Source organism: Hyla sarda, chromosome 3, assembly GCF_029499605.1.
Source record: "Hyla sarda isolate aHylSar1 chromosome 3, aHylSar1.hap1, whole genome shotgun sequence".
NCBI lineage: Eukaryota > Metazoa > Chordata > Amphibia > Anura > Hylidae > Hyla > Hyla sarda.
The window spans coordinates 179,189,127-179,210,836 of NC_079191.1; the positions used below are offsets into that span (position 1 = coordinate 179,189,127).

General features: G+C 42.4%; 1 protein-coding gene and 1 long non-coding RNA gene across 4 annotated transcripts in view; both read right to left on the minus strand.

The window, feature by feature from the left end:
• The window catches only part of LOC130361935 (mitochondrial ubiquitin ligase activator of nfkb 1-A-like), a 41,209-nt gene extending 32,426 nt beyond the window's left edge, over positions 1-8,783 (minus strand). The window contains exons 1-2 of one of the 3 annotated variants that reach the window (XM_056565650.1): positions 4,934-5,162; positions 4,770-4,851 (exon numbers count right to left, since the gene is read on the minus strand). In XM_056565650.1, the coding sequence (XP_056421625.1) occupies positions 4,770-4,851; positions 4,934-5,041 (190 nt within the window). In that variant the 5' untranslated portion in view covers positions 5,042-5,162. Of the gene's footprint in view, positions 1-4,769; positions 4,852-4,933; positions 5,163-8,650 lie in introns of those variants that run through there. The other 2 variants (XM_056565648.1, XM_056565649.1) reach the window with 2 other exon arrangements.
• Positions 8,784-14,714: 5,931 nt separating this feature from the next.
• On the minus strand, positions 14,715-21,298 carry LOC130361936 (uncharacterized). The gene is made up of 2 exons (XR_008891206.1): positions 16,774-21,298; positions 14,715-15,493 (listed from the first exon to the last, which is right to left on the minus strand). It is a non-coding gene; the product is annotated as an uncharacterized LOC130361936 (long non-coding RNA).
• Positions 21,299-21,710: the final 412 nt, after the last annotated feature.

The window sequence follows — 21,710 nt, forward strand, 5'->3', positions numbered from 1 at the left end:
GTAACCGTATGAACCTACAGAATAAATATAATGTGTAATTTTTACCAAAAAGTGCACTGCGTAAAAACGGAAGCCCTAAAAAGTTGCAAACTGGCGTGTTTTTTTTTCATTCCACCCCACAATTCTTTTTTTTTTTTTCCGCCGCAGATTATGTTATAAAATAAGTACAGTGGTCCCTCAACATACGATGGTAATTTGTTCCAAACGACCTCTGGTTTGTCGAATCCATCGTATGTTGAGGAATTCGTGCAATGTAAAAAGTGCATTTAATATTCACCTGTCCCCGCCGCTCCGGACCGCGTCCTCACCGCTCCCGATGCTGTCCCGCTGCTCCGGCGTCTTCTTCGGGATCCGGGCCTCGCTTTCTGGTGACGTTATTACGTTGCGGCGTGCACAGCGACGTAATAACGACACCGGAAAGCGAGGCCCGGACCCCGGAGAAGAAGCAGAAGACGCCGGAGGATTGTGAAGTGGACCCGGAGCAGCGAGGATAGGTAAGTGAACCTGTCCGGGATGCTGAAACTGCTATCCGACAGCAGCTTAAGCATTTTGCGCTGTCAGATAGCAGTTAATGCGATGGCCCCGACATATAAAAGCATCGTATGACGATGCTGACATCGACATGCGATGGCCTCTGAGAGGCCATCGTATGTCGATTTGATCATATGTCGGGGCCATCGCATGTCGGGGGTTACTGTAATGTCATTACAAAGTACAATTGATGACACAAAAAAACAAGTCCTTATATGGGTCTGTAAAATTGAATGTGTTATGATTTTTTGAAGATGAGGAAAAAACGAAGATTGTTAGGGTCCTTAGGGTCTATTCACACATACAGTATTCTGCGCAGATTTGATGTGCAGGATTTTCTGCTGCAGATTTTAATGTAAACTGAACACAGCTTGAAATCCTGCGCATCAAATCTGCGCAGGATACTGTACGTGTGAATAGACCTTTAAGGTGAAAATGGGCTGAGTCCTTAAAGGGGTACTCCGGTGGTCAACGTGTTTTTCCGTTTTTGACTTACCCTATTTGTTTTTTTTTTCATTTCTATTCTTGTTGTTTAGGCGACTCTCTTTCTGTTCTTTGTTGTCTTTTTATCCCCCACTTTGTTTTCCTATCTTTGCTTCTATTTCCTGTTTCTTGCTGTGCTGAAAACTACAAATCCCAGCATGCCACATGCCTTGCTGGTTTGGGGCGGCTCCTTTTTTTTTTTTGTTTGTTTGTTTGTTCCACCCTTTACCCATCCTACTATTTTCCCGGGTCAGCCCCTTATACACAGCACACTAATATAATCATCCTTGGTTAGGATACACTGTCATACACACACACAAAAGGGACTACAACTCTCAGCATGTGTCATTCAGGAGCCTTCAGTCTGTGGTATAACACCAGCATGCTGCCTCTGTAGTCTCCTGGGGGTTGTAGTTCACCACACCTCTATAGGGCATACACCAGTGTTTCCCAACCAGGGTGCCTCCAGGTGTTGCAAAACTACTACTACCAGCATGCCCGGACAGCCAAAAGCTGTCTGGGCATGCTGGGAGTTGTAGTTTTGATACAGCTGAAGACACCCTGGTTGGGAAACAATGCACTTTGTTTGTAATATACTGAATAGGCTAGGCCAGTGTTTCCCAATCAGTGTGCCTCCAACTGTTGCAAAACTACAACTCCCAGCATGCTCAAAGGCTGTCAGGGAATGCTGGGAGTTGTAGTTTTACAACAGCTGGAGGCACACTGGTTTGGAAACACTGGTGTAACATGGTGTATGCTGAATAGGCTAGGACAGTGTTTCCCAACCAGTGTGCCTCCAGCTGTTGCAAAACTACAACTCCCAGCATGCCCAAAGTCTGTTCAGGCATGCTGGGAGTTGTAGTTTTGATAAAGCTGGAGGCAGACTGGTTTGTAAACACTAGCATACACACACACAACAGGGACTACAACTCCCAGCATGTGTCATTCAGGAGTACCCCCCCCCCCCCTTCACACATAGAAATCATCCCCAGTTCGAGATCTATTCCCCTGCAGTCTATACATCCCCAGCCCGTGCACCTTGTTATCCCTTCACATACATCTTCTCTGTCTTCTTTCAGTGCAGACCTGCTTCCTCACAAGACAAAGCAGGGGGGGAGGGGAGATGAGGAGATATGTAGGAGCTTCTTGCTCTCATGCACACCTGTGACCACCAGGAGGGGGAGATAAGGGGGCGTGGCCTATCTCTGTCATACAGAGAGAAAAAAAACATGACGTTGTCCACAGCCTAATACTAGCATGTGGACAACAGTAAGAGATCCAACACAGAACTACAGAACTTCCTGGCCCACAAACAGGTAAGAAAAAAAGACACAAGCTACACAAACATATAATACATGTCAATTGCAAAAAACATGAATATTAAAAGAAGATGCAATATAGCCGAAATCTTAACCACTGGAGTACCCCTTTAAGGAGTTAAGTACCAGGACGCAAGGGCGTACCTGTACGTCCTTAACAGGTTAAACACTTTTCATACAGCAGCTCCAATGTTGTCAATTGTGTTTTACTCTTTTACCAAGGACGAGATTTATGAAAACCTGTGTAGAGGAAGAGTGGTGCAGTTGCCCATAGTAACCAATTAGAATGGGAAAAGCAATATGATTGGTTGCTATGGGCAACTGCACCACTTGTTATTCACAGGTCTTGATAAATCTCCCCCCCCCCAAGTGTTTAACCCTGAAAACAAAATGATGCAATTTTAAAGAGGCATTCCCATTATCAAAAATCACCCCCTTTCCACAGGATATCTAACAGATAAATGGGGGGTCCGAATGCTGTGACCCCTCCCAATCCAGATCATGAAGGACAAAACATCCATTGAGTTTATGGAGTGGAAGTCCAGTCAGCGCTCCCCCATAGAGAACCAATGGAGTGTGGTCTGAACATTTGCACTGCCTCACCCTTCAATCACTGAGCATTTGGCTATCGTTATCGGGAGTGGTGGGGTCCAAGGAGTTTGACGCCCCTCCCCCCTTCAATTCAGTAGTTATCCCTATCATGTAGATAGGGAATCATTTATGATAATAAGAATACTCTTTATTGGGGTACTTGGGCAGCAAGTTTTTTTTTGTTTTTTTTCCCTACAAAGATGCCCAGGCTGGGGCACTTCAAAAATATAAATATGTACATACCTCCCTACTCTTCCTTGCTGCCAGTCCACTCCTCTTCATGGTGCTGACGGTTGTGGTGTCACATTGCCACTCAGGGGCACTATGACACATAGTCCACCAACCCCAGCTGAGCTCTCCTCCCTGTTGCATCACAGTGCTGCTTAGCCAATCACTGACTTCAACAGAGTCCCACCTTATCCAGTGATTGGCTGAGCAGCACTCTGACAGATCAACCCCCAGCACTAGAGATTGGGAAGGCCTGGAAAAAAACTGAAAAATTGTTTTTTCCCCCCCCCCCTGGAAATATGAAATACATTCTTTTTTATGATAAATAATATGTTAAAGGGGTACTCCAGTTTTTTTTTTTATGAACTGGTCGCAGAAAGTTAACCAGATTTGTAAATTACTTCTATTAAAAAAATCTTAATCCTTCCAGTACTTATTAGCTGCGGAAATTCTTTTCTTTTTGGAACACAGAGCTCTCTGCTGACATCAAGACCACAGTGCTCTCTGCTGACATCTCTGTCCATTTTAGGAACTGTCCAGAGTAGGAGAAAATCCCCATAGAAAACATATGCTGCTCTGGACAGTTCCTAAAATGGACAGAGATGTCAGCAGAGAGCACTGTGGTCATGATGTCAGCAGAGAGCACTGTGTTCCAAAAAGAAAAGTTTTCCTCTGTAGTATTTAGCAGCTAATTAGTACTGGAAGGATTACGATTTTTTAATAGAAGTAATTTACAACTCTGTATAACTTTATGGCACCAGTTGATTAAAAAAAAAAAAAAAAAAGTTTTCCACAAGAGTACCCCTTTAATAACAAGGTTCTCAAACTATATAAAATGTAGGCCTTCAAGAAAGACATACGAGAAACTTATGTATATGTTTATTTTTTTAAAGGGGTACTCCACTGTACAAGTGTTCAGAACATTTTGTTCAGAACTCTGGGTGCCGGCTGCGGGGGTCGTGATGTCATGGCCATGCCGTGATGTCATAAGTCGACACCAATCATGTTCCGAACGCTCGGGCAGTGGAGTACCCCTTTAAAGGAGTACTCCCGTGCGCACTTTTCTCATTTTATCCCATCCGGGCGGCAAAATAAAAGAAAACAGACTTTCTCTTACCTGCCAACGAGCCCCCGGAGCTCCGGTACACTTCGGTACAGGTGTTCGGTCCCCGGGCTGTATTCTTCTTACTTCCTGTTAGCCCGGCACGTCACACGGAGCTTCAGCCCATCACCGTCCGCAGCGATGTCCTGCCTCGGCCAGTGATAGGCTGAAGCTCCGTGTAACGTGCCGGGCTAACAGGAAGTAAGAAGAATACAGCCCGGGACCGAACACTTGTACCAGAGCTCCGGGGGCTCGTTGGCAGGTAAGAGAGTGTGTTTTCTTTTATTTTGCAGCCCGGACGGGATAAAAGGAAAAAAGTGCGCGCCGGACTACTCCTTTAAGTCCCGTTGCTTGGGAAAGTTTGCGTAAAAAAAAAAACTTCCTACTGGAGTACCCCTTTAAGCCAATGAGATATGTCAGAGAGAAGTCCTGTTCCTGTGAGAACAGGAGGTGAGGGGGGCTGTGTTATTATGGAGGAGTCGTGGATGAACTCAGTGCAGGTCATAGGAACTCACCCTGCAGCACCACATAGCTCAGCTCCCGGGAGGATTCCAGCAGGGTCCTCAGGTCTGCGCCCACCTGGAGCTTAGGAGCTGTCTGTGGAACAGAAAAGCAGGAGCACTCAGTGACAGAAGAGCGGACATTACTGACTGCTATGGGCTGGAGCCACAGTGGTCACCTTTATCCCCCTCACTGCCGCCTGCTGCTGCCGGTACAAGTAGTAGAAGAGCCCGGCCAGGGCTATACTGGAGCCTGCACACACGGTCTCCAGAGCGGACAGCTCCATACCGCCCGCTTTACACACTCCGGATATTAGTTTGACGCCAAGTTGACATTCGCTGAGGACCACATTACCCGACAGTCATCGGGGCTCAGCACTACATTTCCCGACATTCTCCAGGCCGCCTCCCATCATGCCTCAGCCTTCCAGCCCCGGCTTTGTGAAACCCTGATGCTTATGTTTACTAAAAGTCCCTGTGCTTGTAACCTGCAGTTCATAACCAGGCTTCTCCTGCAATACAGCTCTTGTATTTCCAGCTGGGGTTTAATTAACCCCTTAACAACCACGGGTTTTTCCCTTTTTGCCCTTTCGTTGTTTCCTCATCACTTTTTAAAAATCATAAATCACTTTCAGTTTTGCACCTAAAAATCCATATGATGGCTTATTTTTTTGTGCCACCAATTCTACTTTGCAGGGACATTAGTCATTTTACCCAAAAATCTACGGCGAAACGGAAAAAAAATAATTGTGCGACGAAATTGAAAAAAAATACAATTTTGTTTCTATGCAGTAAATTTTTCGGTAAAAAATTACACCGGTTCTTTATTCTGTAGGTCCATATGGTTAAAATTAGAGATGAGCGAACTTACAGTAAATTCGATTTGTCACGAACTTCTCGGCTCAGCAGTTGATGACTTATCCTGCATAAATTAGTTCAGCTTTCAGGTGCTCCCCTGGGCTGGAAAAGGTGGATACAGTCCTAGGAAACTCTTTCCTAGGACTGTATCCACCTTTTCCAGCGCACCTGACAGCTGAACTAATTTATGCAGGATAAGTCATCAACTGCTGAGCTGAGAAGTTCGTGACGAATCGAATTTACTGTAAGTTCGCTCATCTCTAGTTAATATGATACCCTACTTTTATAGGTTTGATTTTGTCGTACTTCTGGAAAAAATCATAAATACATGCAGGAAAATGTATGTTTAAAATTGTCATATTCTGACCCCTATAACTTTTTTATTTTACTGCGTATGGGGCGGTATGAGGGCTAATTTTTTGCGCCGTGATCTGCAGTTTTTAGCGGTAACATTTTTGTATTGATCAGACTTTTTGATCGCTTTTTATTAATTATTTCATGATATAAAAAGTGACCAAAAATGTTATTTTGGACTTTGGATTTTTTTTGCGCGTACACCATTGACCGTGCGGTTAAAGTAATGATATATTTTTATAGGTCGGACATTTACGTACGCAGCGATACCACATATGTTTATATTTATTTACATGTTTGTTTTTATGGGAAAAGGGGGGTTATTTGAACTTTTATTAGGGAATGGGTTAAATCCCATTTCTTAACTGTTTTTTTTTACACTTTTTTTTGCAATGTTATAGCTCCCATAGGGGGCTATAACACTGCACACACTGATCACTGCAAAGCCATAGCTTTGCATTGATCAGTGTTATCAGCGGTTGATTGCTCAAGCCAGCATATCAGGCTTGGAGCAATCAATTTCTGATCAGACGCGCCGGAGGAAGGTAAGAGGACCTCCGCTTGCATCCTAGCTGATCGGGACACCGCATTTTCACTGTGGTGGTCCCGATCAGCCCCACTGAGCAGCCTGGAAGCTTTTACTTTCGTTTTAAACATGGCATTCAACTTTGAACACCGGGTCTAAAGGGCTAATAGCGCACAGCACGCGATGGCTGCGGCGCACTATTAGCCCCGGGTCCCGGCTTCAGTTGCATGCAGGGACCGACCCAATGTGACACAGGGTCACCGCGTGACCCCGCGTTATATTGCGGGAGCCGGCCAAGAACGTAAATATACGTCCTTGGTCGTTAAGGGGTTAAAGAACTTTCTGCAACAAATCTTCGCACCCTTACAGTATCCTGTGCCGATTTGATGAGCAGGTAAAGCAGCAAATTTAAATGGGCACTGTCATGAAGTAAAAAAATTGATATGTTGTAGTACTTAAATACTACAACATATCTCTAATATACTTTAATAAAAAAAAAGTTATTTTAAACAAGTTTAAAATCACTTTTAAATTCGGCCACTAAGGGTCGCCCTCCTAGTGGCCGAATGCATTTGGCAGTGACGTCACTACTGAATTTCGACTCATTTAAGCCTGGCAATGAGTTGAAATTCAGGCACTGCGGTGCTCGCTCCTGCCTGTCAATCAAAAAGGTGAGAGCAAGCACGCTGATAGCTGGGGCTGCGCGCATTGGCCAGCTCCACTGGCCCTGTCCCTGTGCCCACGAGCGCGATCGCTACCATCACCGCTAGCGGGGTCCCTGTGCCCACTAGCGGTGTCACAAGAATACCGAGCGTGGCTCTGTTCCCCGTCCCTGTCAGCTCTCAGGGTACAGGAACAGATTTAAAAGCCTCACGCGCAGCTAACATAGTACTGCACAGGCGCAGCACTACGCAAATGGCGTAGGGCTAACGTACTCAGCGCTAGGAGTCTGGCGTTAGCCCTACGCTATTTGCGTAGTACTGCGCATGCGCAGTACTATGTTAGCTGCGCGCGAGGCTTTTAAATCTGTTCCCATACCCTGAGAGCTGACAGGGACGGGGAACAGAGCCGTGCTCGGCATTCTTGTGACACCGCTAGTGGGCACAGGAACCTCGCTAGCGGTGATGGTAGCACTCGCGGGAGGCATTCTTATGACACCGCTAGTGGGCACAGGGACCCCTCTAGCGGTGATGGTAGCGCTCACGGGAGGCATTCTTGTGACACTAAACAATAGGGTGCCTCCAGCTGTTTCACAACTACAATTCTCAGCATGGCCTGACAGCTAATAGCAATCATGGCATGCTGGGAATTGTAGTTGGGAAACAGCTGGAGGCACCCTATTAGATAAATAACACTCATGCATAGACAATGTGAGGGCGGAAGCAAGCGCCCAGCAAGGCGTCAGTGACGTCGCGCCTGTTGGGAAGCGCTGCTTCCTGCCCTGCTTTATAGAGTAGATTTAGAAGCACTAAATCTGCTCTATTAAAGCGATTAAAACATTTTTTTGAAGCCAGGTAGGGGGTTAGGGCTAGATTACTACTAGGTAGGGACATATTAGATTATATAGTACTTGGTGGGAGCTACCCTCTAATGCTTCAGATTTCAATGTAAACTAAATGACTGAACACAGCCTTAAATCTGTAGCTTCAAATATGCAATGGATACTACTGTACATGTGAATAGAGAGGAAATGTTTTCCACTGTTTGATAACTTGTGTTGCTTCCCATAAACATTACAGGGGTCCTCATCATGTGGGCTATAAGTTAGGACCCTGTCCTGTCTAGAATTGTGCAATTGTGGTGCTCCTCAGATTGGGGGAAAAGTCACTGTTATAACAAGGACCAGAAGATCCCTGCCTCCAGTCTGAACCCGGGACATGTCAGGTGGATTTGGTTCAGATATGTGGGGGTCTGTTTATGGAGGTCCGTGCTATGTTTATTACATTCACAGTGCGCCAAAATTGACTTTTTCTTTATTCTGCAGTCAGGTCTGTTACAGGTATCTGGTGTATATAGTTTTTGTTATGTTGTACTACTTTAAAGGGGTTATCCATTTATTAAAAATGTATCCATAGGATAGGGGATAGTTGTTGGGAGGGGGGAGGGAGGGGTCTGACCGCTGGGAACCCACTCCCACAATGCCCCACCAATCCCCCACCTTCTGAGATGTGCTTGTCTTGGTACTGACTGTCTGAGCAGGCCATCAGTGTCTGGAGATACTTTTCCGTATCCTGTGCCCCAGGCAGGAGCTCTTCTTATTCATCATTATCGGATAAAATAACTGATCACAAGGGATCATAACGGATGGCCAATGTCAGTTATCTTAAGAGACATTCTGTTAAAATAACGAACATTGGCCTTCTGTTATGATCCGTTATTTTATCCGTTATGAGCTAGTTTTTCACCCCTTTTCGCCTTCCTGGTTGAGAGGCTTTACTGAGCATGCTCAATAGCAATAATGGATCATAAAGGAAATATACAAATAATGGGTAAGAACAGATGGTCATTTGTGGTCATCTGTCATCCATAGACTTCAATGGTAAAATTTTAACATTCGTTATTTTTGATGGGAGAAAAATTTGTGCATGCAACGTTTTCTGTCCCTTTAAAATAATGGATGCCATTCATAACGGGCTATAACTGGTGACAATGGATGCTCAAAAAATCCCATTGACATGAATGGGATTCTTTGATGGCTCTTTCCAACGGAAGATGATAACGGAAGAATTTACAGGGTGACAACGGTAGTATGAAAGAGGCCCTACTGATCTACTAAACATGCTGAACAAACAGACTGAGGTGGTGAAGCGCAGTCTTCATGGATTTTATTTTTGATGCCTCACGACCACATCAAAAAAATGACTTCTTATGGTGGACAGACTCAAAAAATGTCCAATTTTATTTCAAACTCCCAAACAAACTGCAGAATTAATGATCAAAGGGGGCTTCACCAAGGCAACCCAACTGTACCCCACGATTAGGTGACAGAAGTGATCCTCTCTGTCTTACTGCCTAGATGCCTTGGTTGCTACAGACCATGGTATCTAGGCTGGTAAATGGCCAGGACTGGAGTTATTTCCGATCCCGGCTGTAGAAGGCTTGGTTTCCAAATCTGTCGCACATCATTTTTTTTACTGAAAAACGCAGTGGGCAGATGTTCGCTGTAAATCAATAGGAAATCGCAAAATGCAGTTTTCACTTGGCATTTTTCTTCTTGCCGTTTTTTCACACCTCTTTGGCGTTTTTTCACTCCTCTTTTTTTTCCTGCTCATTGCCAGTTTTTAAAAATCGCAGCATGTTGAGACTCGTGGCATTTTTCCACAGAAATCTTGGAGTTTTTCTCCCATAGAAGTCTATGGGAGTGAAAAAACACCCCAAAAAAGCCATGTGGGTTTTTACCTTGGCCTTTTTTGATAACATTTCGTAGCTTATAATTAAAAAGAAAAAAGAAAAAAAATACAGTAGGGATGAGAAAAATTATAGCGAAGGATTTTTCTATTTCAAATTTTTTATTTTTTTATTTTTTTTAAACAGGGAACAATTTATGTGGGCAGGGACCTGAAAATGTACCCGGCAATATTAAAAATGGATAAGGGGTCCATGTTTTTTTTTAAATAATATATTTTTTATTTTCATTTTATGAAATAGTTAATATAGTATTAAACATAATATTTATTAAAAATAACATTATTAAAATACAGTAAATACATTAGTTATAAAAAGTTTCATGAAATAGAAATAAAAAATATAATATTTTTTAAAAGACATGGACCCTTTATGCATTTTTAATATTGCTGGGTACATTTTCAGGTCCCTTCCCGCACACATAAATTGTTCTCTGCTTAAAAAATAAAAAAAACAAGAAAAAAGAAACCCAGAAAAAAACAAGAAAAGTGGAAACCTAGCCGAAGGTGGATGCAGTTGTAGTGACATCAGGCATCTTCCATGTTTTGAGCTGGCTCAGCTCTTGAGCCTACTCCACACTTCCTTAACCCTTTCCAGACCCATGACGTATATGGTCAGGTGGGGAAATATGGAAAAGGCTTAGGTGATGAGTCTGCTCCATACTTTGTGGATGTTAGCTGCTATCTGCAACTGATACCTGCCGTTTATGACAACTGACGAAGATCCATCCCATGCCATGCCTTTAACTTGATCAATTGTGATAGCGGCATCTATACAATTGTATAGGGCATTATTGTGGTTCAGGGGGCCTGATCGCCACCATTATGCATGTTTAACTGGTTGTCATGACTGCTTGTCCCTGTTGCGTCCTGTTCCACATTCCATATTTACTCTTCTGGCTGTTCTGTCGTTGCTGCCGCATCCTGTTGCCAACTGGTGGCCATTCTGCAAACCACAACCATGGGATTTTTTTTTTTTTTTGGACTCCATACCAGAATCTAGCAAGCACTAAAAGCACTTTCAGCCATGAGGGCCTTCAAGTCTTATGATGTTGCGTTATGTTTGAACAGAAGGTTCAAATTTAGGACAATGTGCATCAACGACCTGACCTGAGTTAGGAGGCAGGCACATTAAAGGAGTACACTGGTGCAGTTAAAACTAATCCCCTATCCAAAGGATAGGGGTTAAGTTTTAGATTGCAGAGGGTCTGACAGTTGGGACCCCCCCCCCCCCCAGGATCTCCTGCATGGCACCCCAGCAGTCCCCAAAGCGGTGGTCAACACGGGGATACAGCATTTGGAAAACTCCTGCTGTCCCATAGAGATACATGGAGGGGGCATGTTGGCCACCGCTTCATGCACGGATCGATTCGCTCCCTTCCTGTGGATTGCTGGGGTACCGTGCAGGAGATTATGGGAAATCCCAGCGGTTGGATCCCCTGCAATCTAAAACGTATCCGCCAACCTTTTGGATAGGGGAAATGTTTTGCTGCACTGGAGTCCTCCTTTAACCCCTTAAGGACTCAGGGTTTTTCTGTTTTTTTTTGCATTTTCATTTTTTCCTCATCACCTTCTAAAAATCATAACGCTTTAAATTTTGCACCTAAAATTCCATATTATGGCTTCTTTTTGCGCCACCAATTCTACTTTGCAGTGACATTAGTCATTTTACCAAAATATCCACGGTTAAACGGGAAAAAAAATCATTGTGCGACAAAATTGAAGAAAATATGCCATTTTGTAAATTTTGGGGGCTTCCGTTTCTTCGCAGTGCATTTTTCTGTAAAAATGACACCTTATCTTTATTCTGCAGGTCCATACAGTTAAAATGATACCCTACTTATATAGGTTTGATTTTGTCGGACATCTGAAAAAAATCATAACTACATGCAGGAAAATGTATACGTTTAAAATTGTCATCTTCTGACCCCTATAACTTATTTTTCCGCGTACGGGACGGTATGAGGGCTCATTTTTTGCGCCGTGATCTGAAGTTTTTATCGGTACCATTGTTGTATTGATCGACTTTTTGATTTCTTTTTAATAATTTTTTCATGATATAAAAAGTGACCAAAAATACGCTATTTTGGACTTTGGAATTTTTTTGCGCGTACACACATTGACCGTGCAGTTTCATTAACAATATATTTTTATAGTTTGGACATTTCCGCACGCGGCGATACCACATATGTTTATTTTTATTTATACAGATTTTTTTTTTAATGGGAAAATGGGGGTGATTTGGACTTTTATTAGGGAAGGGGTTAAATGATCTTAATTAACTTTTTACCAGGCTTGGAGAAATCAATCAGACGCGATGGAGGCAGGTAAGGGGACCTCTTGCGTTCTAGCTGATCGGGACATCGTGATGGTCCCGATCAGCCCGACTGAGCTGCCAGGAGTGTATTTTTGTTACTTAAGACGTGGCAATCAACTTTGAACGCTGCGTCTGAAGGATTAATAACGTGCTGCACAACGATCGGTGCCGCACGATTTTAGCCATGGGTCCCGGCTTTCATTAGCCGCTGGGACCGACACCGCGTTATATACTGGGACCGGGCGCAGGGCGTACATGTACGCCCTGTGTCCTTTAGAGATTGAAGGTGTTATCCAGGAATAGAAAAACACAGCTACTTTATATCAAAAACTGCTCTCTGTCTGTCTCCAGGTTGGGTGTGGTTCTGCAGCTCAGTTCCATTGAAGTGAATGGAGCCAAGTTGTAAAACCACACCTAACCTGGAGAAAGACAGGGAGCTGTTTCTGAAAAAAATTAGCTGTGTTTTTCTATTCCTGGATAACCCCTTTAAAGGGGTACTCTGGTGGAAAACAATTTTTTTTTAGATCAAATGGTGCCAGAAAGTAAAACAGATTTTTAAATGACTTCTATTTAAAAATCTTAATCCTTCCTTATCAGCTGCTGTATGAAGTCCAGAGCAGGATAGGTTTGCTTTGGGGATTTGTTCCTGCTCTGGAAAGTTCCTGACATGGACAGAGGTGTCAGCAGAGAACACTGTGGTTAGACAGAAAAGAACTATACAACTTCCTCTGTAGTATACAGCAGCTGATAAGTACTGGAAGGATTAAGATTTTTAAATAGAAGTAATTTACACATCTGTTTAACTTTCTGGCACCAGTTGATTAAAAACATTTTTTTGCCAATGGAGTACCCCTTTAAGGCACCGTAGGATATGCCTTTCTTTTCTGGAGGTACCTGATTGTTTAGTAACTTAGACCCAGATCACACTCATATCTAAAAAACTGAGACAACTTGAATAAAGCCAAAGTGAATGATCTCATTACCTCATCGCCTTCATTCTTAAGGGATAGATATGGCTTTCTTGAGTAGAATTGAAAACATCTCGATGAAGCAGAATTCTTGTTTGGCAAGCATAGATGTCGAGTCTTTGTATAGGTCCATTCCTGATCAACACGTCTTAGAAACGCTGGACTATTTTCAGATCTTGGGACACTTTCTTTATGGCACAAAATTCATTCATTTTATTCATTCACTTTGCTTTAGTTTGTACTAACTAACTAACAAATTTTCCCAAGGGGGGCCTTTTGTAATTATGGTAAAATAAAATGTTAATTTTGCTTTCATTTTTCCCTTTTGTCCTTATGTTACAGTCATGGCCGTAAATGTTGGCACTCCTGAAATTTTTCAAGAAAATGAAGCATTTCTCACAGAAAAGGATTGCAGTAACACATGTTTTGCTATACACATGTTTATTCCACCAAACTCCCAAAATGGGCTGGACAAAATTATTGGCACCCTTTCAAAATTGTGGAAAAATAAGATTGTTTCAAGCATGTGATGCTCCTTTAAACTCACCTGGGGCAAGTAACAGGTGTGGGCAATATAAAAATCCCACCTGAAAGCAGATAAAAAGGAGAGAAGTTCACGTAGTCTTTGCATTGTGTCTGTGTGTGCCACACTAAGCATGGACAACAGAAAGAGGAGAAGAGAACTGTCTGAGGACTTGAGAACCAAAATTGTGGAAAAATATCAACAATCTCAAGGTCACAAGTCCATCTCCAGAGATCTAGATTTGCCTTTGTGCACAGAGCACAACATTATCAAGAAGTTTGCAATCCATGGCACTGTAGCTAATCTCCTAGGACTGTGTCCACCTTTTCCATCCCACCGGAGCACCTAAAAGCTGAACTAATTTATGCAGGCTAAAGTCAGCAAATGCCGAGCTGCGAGGTTCGTGACAAATCAAATTACTGTAACTTCGCTCATCTCTATTAGGTACACTCCTAGACAGATATTCAAAGTAAAAGCCATAGCTGTGATAGATATTAGATTTAAAAAAATGCTGGAGAACTGTAACACTGGGCCAAACAGTGTGTAATAGGGCCAACGATTAGAAGATGACCATTCATTGGTTGATCAATTTTTATGACAGGCTAAAAAAAACATCTCTTGTTAACCCTGAGTAATAGGGGATGTACAGCCAATGACTAACAGAAGCAAGGGGACACACGAATGACCCAGAAAATGTTTGTGTTGTAATAGGCTGTTCAAACAAGCGCTGAAAGATTGCTGCATGTGTATAGTGCGCGTCGGGCCCATGTAATGGGGCTAAACCAAAGATCCATGCCTTGTATTACTGACCTGGAGGGCCACTAAAACCTTTTAAAAATAATAACAACCCAATATTTTTTAATGGTGGACCACAAAGTTACCGATTACATTTATTCTGATTTACATCAGATTAAGATGGGTTCATCCAGAGCAGCCAACCTTTCTGAGCAGTATATATGTATACTGTAGATAACAATAATATAAAATAATTTTCCAGACAAAGCAACAAGCAAGATTCTGCTGGGTTTAATAGACATGAAAAAATAAAATATTTTGTTCGCAAATACACAGTAATGGAGAAGCCACAAGCATCCAGTAACACTAACATTGTATAATGAGGTGATGTGCAGTTCTGTCCACCCGCTGAGTCAAGGAATAGTAACAAGTGATTTTATATGCATATCAGTATCTTTGTGAACTATCCTACTGCATGACATTGAGTAGAATAACATGAGACCCAGCATAGCTAAGTAGTATTTACAACAATGGTCTCTCAATGTTACAATGAGACCACTAAGGAACAGAACACGTGCTCTACTGAGATCTCTCATGTTTTACAGAAGAGCTCATACTATTAGTGCTCAAATAAGGAACACAAGGACTACACTTATTACAATGCATTGCAGTATAGGATGAGTGGTGTTTATCAAGGGTAAGACATTTAAGGAGACAGATGTGCAACCTTCAGAAGCTTCAATTTGGCTGAATGCTCAAACTGATCATATTCCCTGGTAAGTCCCTTCAGAAAACCTGCCTCCTGAGTAAGTTCTTTGTGTCTTATCATATCTGCACACAGTTTGTACATAATGGGAAAGCAGCAGAATGTCACAGTGTGAGGTAGGTATGGAGGGAATAGACAACAGATTTACCAATACAATAGCACATTGCCACATCCCTCCCATTAATAGGCTTGTACCAGCTACTTTTTTTTAGGACTTTCTACAAGATCACTTCTCTAGGTGCTGAACCACAAATCACTGCAAGGCCCTATGTAATTGTAATTTAACCCCTTAAGGACTCAGGGTTTTTCCGTTTTTGCACTTTCGTTTTTTCCTCCTTACCTTTTAAAAATCATAACCCTTTCAATTTTCCACCTAAAAATCCATATTATGGCTTATTTTTTGCGTCGCCAATTCTACTTTGCAGTGACATTAGTCATTTTACCCAAAAATGCACAGCGAAACGGAAAAAAAAATCATTGTGCGACAAAATCGAAAAAAAAACGCCATTTTGTAACTTTTGGGGGCTTTCGTTTCTACGCAGTGCATATTTCGGTAAAAATTACACCTTATCATTATTCTGTAGGTCCATACGGTTAAAATGATACCCTACTTATATAGGTTTGATTTTGTCGCACTTCTGGAAAAAATCATAACTACATGCAGGAAAATTTATACGTTTAAAAATGTCATCTTCTGACCCCTATAACTTTTTTATTTTTCCACGTACGGGGCGGTATGAGGACTCATTTTTTGCGCCGTGATCTGAAGTTTTTATCGGTATGATTTTTGTTTTGATCGGACTTTTTGATCACTTTTTATTCATTTTTTAATGATATAAAAAGTGACCAAAATACGCTTTTTTGGACTTTGGAATTTTTTTGCGCGTACGCCATTGACCGTACGGCTTAATTAATGATATATTTTTATAGTTCGGACATTTACGCACGCGGCGATACCACATATGTTTATTTTTTATTTTTTTTACACTGTTTTATTTTTTTTATGGGAAAAGGGGGGTGATTCAAACTTTTATTAGGGAAGGGGTTAAATGACCTTTATTAACACTTTTTTTTTACATTTTTTTTGCAGTGTTATAGGTCCCATAGGGACCTATAACACTGCACACACTGATCTCTCATCCTGATCACAGGCGTGCATTAACACGCCTGTGATCAGCATTATCGGCGCTTGACTGCTCCTGCCTGGATCTCAGGCACGGAGCAGTCATTCGTCGATCGGACACCGAGGAGGCAGGTAAGAGCCCTCCCGGTGTCCGATCAGCTGTTCGGGACGCCGCGATTTCACCGCGGCGGTCCCGAACAGCCCGACTGAGCAGCCGGGTCACTTTCACTTTAGAAGCGGCGGTCAGCTTTGACCGCCGCTTCTAAAGGGTTAATACCGCACATCGCCGCGATCGGCGATGTGTGGTATTAGCCGCGGGTCCCGGCCGTTGATTAGCGCCGGGACCGACGCGATATGATGCGGGATCGCGGCGCGATCCCGCTTCATATCACGGGAGCCGGCGCAGGAGGTAAATATACGTCCTGCGTCGTTAAGGGGTTAACACCAGATGGCCAGCTACTGAGCATGTTCTCAAAACTTCATGGGGGGGGACTGATCATTCCAATTCTGCCAGTTATTTGGCATAAGAAGGTAGCAAATTATGGCTAGCCATAAATGGTTTAACTACGTTACTAAAGGGGTTGTCCAACATTTAAGTTGTCTCCTCCATTTACAGGATAGGGGATTAGTGTAGGATCACAGGGTCTGACTAAAAGGACTCAAAAATGAGGACACAAGTCTCCTGTCAGAACAGAGGGTTGGTCACACGTGTGCAGCACCACTACAGTTCATTGTCTATGGGAGCTGCTGGAGATAAGTTCTGTACTTGGGTCCCCATTCTCCAGATCATGAAGGGTCTCAGAATTTGGAACCCCCACGCGTGATTATACATGTATCCCTTTAATGGTTGGGCAAACAGGCAGAAATGTAAGCCTGTTTCCAGGAGTAGATTTCATTTTGTAACTTAGAGAGAGTCTAAGATGTTCCAAATTAATTTATTTTAATCCTACACACATCAATTTAAGACTATGATATAAAATGAAAATCTCCCCTCACATAGTGTTGTCCCATTGACTCTAAGTGAACTATTTAAGGAGATCTCCGGGATAGAATTTATCCTATTCTAAGGATAAAGGATACACGTCAGATCGCGGGTGGGTCCGAACTCCAGGGCCCCCTGCAATCTACTGCACTGCGCCCAGGCTCTCTTACTTAATGGGAGGCGTCGACCACAGAATGAAGCGATGGCCAACACGTCCCCTCAATGCATGTCTATGGGAGAGGTGGAGCGCTGCATTCAGGAATTTCCAGCTCACCCATAGACCTGCATAGTGATCAACATGCTGCATTAAGAAGCAGAACCAGGGTGCCATATGGCAGATCCTGGGGGTCCTAGCGGTCAGAGCCCCTGTGATCTGACACTTATCCCCTATCCTTAGGATAGAGGATATGTTTTTCTATACCTGAGAACTCCTTTAACAACTTGTAATGACATGTTCTCTCCAAAAAGCTTGCAATCACACTCACCTGTTACCCATGGAGGAAAAATAAAAATTACATTAGGACTCAAAGAGTCTAAGATCATGCTTTGTGGTTCTCTGTAGCTAAACTTTGTAAAATGTATTTTATATATCTTTATATTATGTGTGCTGGCAATTAAGGCATTTTTTATTTCATTATCCTTTAGTATCCTGTTTTACTTGTGTGGATCACCTGACGTCTCTTGGGGGGTTAAGGCCCATCACAGCTGAATCATCTAAAATGTCACAATAAGGGTACATCATGCATGAACTTAGAAATTCTACACAAACCTGTTTCTGTAGTTTCAACAATAGATAGTGAGTTTGATAAAATTGTTTTATGGTGTAGCATTTCAGAACACCATGTGAGGTTAGCACTTTCTATTTTCAGAAGCATGATGCCAGCATGATATGTGTTCCAAACAGTGCAAAGAGAAGGATTGTTGGGGCTTTTAGACCCAACCCAATATAGAGACCCTCATGACAGCAGACGGTCAGGTGTGTTGTACAGTAAAGCTGACACTGTAGACCTACAGCATCAGCATTATCAGCACACAACATAGTTTACACATATGCAGCATATATTTAGCTCTAGGCACGCATTCAGCAACTTTTTATCAAATTGCAAAAACACAAAAAATGTCACAATTTTCTAACAATATAGGCATCAAAAATCTATTAGGTACTCGGTATTAACACTTTTGTACACACATACATTTTTCTCTTACATACCGGTACTCACACTATTTTGCACGCATACAACATATGAAGTAGGAAACCAGCTAAGGAGAGGAAAAGCAGCAGCACAACCAAAGAATATTTATCCATATAAACCAATATTATCTTTTTAAATATAAGCATACAAATAAATTGAATATACTGTATACGTAATGTATTTGAAAAAAATGGATTGAGGGGACTGGTCCTTACATATCACAATATTACCTTTTAAACAAATATCGGGGTCGGCCACGCCTCCTCGTGATGTCACGCCACACCTCCTCAATGCAAGTCTATGGGAGGGGATGTGGCCGGTGGAGTACCCCTTTAAGCAAGTCTGGCTGAACAATGCCTGCTATTGGGCTATCAGAATGACAGCTATCTCTGGCCCTATTGTTTCTACAAAGAGAGCAAATAAGATGACAGCTCTTAGGTACATGCCAGCTGATATCTGAAGGATAGGCCAACAATCTGTACATAAGATAAGCCAATGCCACCTGACCGTGCATGTGTATGGAGATATCAGAAGATATAACTGTAAAAAATGAGCATTGTTTAATACATTTTTATACTTTTTATTCTGTATGTGCCATAAGTGTTTTTAGTTTGCTTTCTAACTTTTTATTTCCTTTCTTTTGCTTCATATAATCTTTAGAGTACTAATTCACTATAGCAATATATGGATGAGTTTTAGACCTTTAGCAAGACAGCAAACACTGATAAAAAAAATAAATAATGCATGCTATATTCTCTATTCTTTCCAGTCACACCTCTTCCTGATAATTTTACACACGAAATGCTACTTTTCACACACTCAGCTTTTAGCATCAGAATTTGTCCATTCAATGTGCACTTAGGGGGTAGTATACTATACTATGTGTGGCAGTTTATGGTAAAAAAAAATAAAAATAAGCAGCAAATTTTAGCAAAAATTTTGTGCAAAAATATAGCAACTTCTTTCATTTTTGTGCCCCTCAAGCCACTTTTATAAAAACTTCATGGCCTCCTGAAACTTGACACATTTACCACAACTCATGCCAAAAAATGGCATAAATTGCAGCAAGGGCTAGATTAACCAAAAGTGTTGGAGGGGCATCCTATGGGCTTCTGATGCTGAGGGGGACCCTTTCCTGAGCCAAGCAATTTTTTCCCCCTCTTCTTCTGTACTCCGTGCAGGTGGACCTTACCAGGTAGGCAGCCAGAGTCAGTCACCCTCCACTGTCCCCGACCACAGCCGGTATCTAGTGTGTATACAGTACTGTGTGCCCTGTCCCCACAGACATTGCTTTAGCACTGCCATAGCAAAGTAAGGAGGGAAAGAACAGAGGAGAGGTACAGAGGAGCCTGCAGGGGGGGCAGAGGAGTCTGATGGGGATAGTGGAGGCTGGAGGAGGGGGACAGAGGAGCATGGAGAAGGGGCATAAGGAAGTCTGGGGGGGGGCAAAGGAGCATGGAAAGAAGTGAGTGGGTGTAGAGAAGCTTGGGGAAAGGGGATCGAGGAGTCAGGGGGACAGAGAGATCTGGAGGTGGAGGGCTAAGGAGTCTGGTGATACAGAGTAGCCTGGGGGAGAGGAAAGTGGAGTCTGGAAGAGGACAAAGGGATTTGGGGCTTCACAGTGCCTATAGCCCTGGGGCCTGTAATTTCTTATTCTGGCCCTGATTTTGTCTAAAATTCACACCAGCTCATAACTGACCTAGTTGGGAATTTGTAGACAGCTACAGGTGTGAGAAATGTAGTTATAGGTAGACACCTCTTAATAAATTGGTCACATCTTAATCCAACTTAAGTTAGATAAAGACCAGCATGTAGAATGTTGGTCCTTAAACACAATTTAACAAAAACAAAGAGTGCTCTTTAACCTCTTCACTACTGAATACTGTTCAATACCACCATCCTAGGAGATGCCTTATGCCAAGAGGTCTTTACATGCTGGTTTTGATGACATATCCAGATCTGTTAGATTGTAACCGTGGCTGTAGAAGGAACCCATAGAACCCTCATTGAAATTATATTTAAAAAAAAGTGATTTAGGATAGAAAAACCCATGTTGTCCCCGTATTTTCATGAATGATCATGAAGTTACTATGACCTATTATCATGTGCCATCTTTGTTTAAGAGCAATAATGTGTTAAAAACAAAACAAAGCAAAAAAAAAAAACAATGGGTAGAAAGGACAAATGGGTTAAATGCACTCTAACACAGCAAATCCTGTACAGTATTACATTCTAGGCTCTGTTTTCACCTTGTTTAGGGAGGTGTAGATCAAGAGGATAACACATAATGCAAATGAAAGGCTGCGATGTATCCCATTGTATAGATATAGGGAGGGATTTATCAAAGTTTGAAACCAGAAAACTAGTGAAAAAAAGTTGGACATTTTGGTGCAAGCCTTTTTTCTGCTGAATTTATAAAAAAAACTTTTTAATGCTAATTCTGTAGCATCAAGCATCGATAAATGCACCCCTTAGAGTGTAGTATATCACCCAAGGCTTCCATTGTAAAATATGGGATGTATATTTTTTACTATTTTCTTTTGTATGGAATAGCATAGTCTAACATAAAAATATGAAAGATATATTAATGTACACTGGCCCAACAGAGGCTTAAAGTAAATGTAATCTCGTACATGATAAAAACAGAGTCTTAGTATGACACAAGAATATTATTACCCTTACAATACCACTCAAAGGGGTACTCCGGTAAGATTTCTGTTAATCTCAATATGCTCTGGCTGCTGCAATAAAAATAAATAAACCTTGACTTACCTCCTGCCTCTCCCCTGATGCCACCAGAATTGTTGTTCCACTCTCAGCTGCGATCGTCTTCCTGCTTCTGGGGCCCGACACTGCAGCTCAGCTTATTGCTGGTCACACCAGAGTCCTGCCTTAGCAAGTAATTGGTTGAGCAGCAGCAATATGAAGGAAAAGGCTGGGCCCAATCTGTCATATTGCTGCTCACTCAAAAACTGGCTGAGGCAGGACACTGGTGTGGTCAGAGATGAGCTGAACTGCAGTGCTGCGTATCGGGCCCCAGAAGTAGGAAGAGGATCGCAGCTGAGACTGGAACAACAATTCCGGTGGCATCAGGGGAGAGGCAGGAGGTAAGTCAAGGTTTATTTTTTTTATTACAGCAGTCTGGACATATTAAGATTTTCAAAAATAATTGCTGGAGTGCAATTGCTTTACTGAAGAAATATTCTG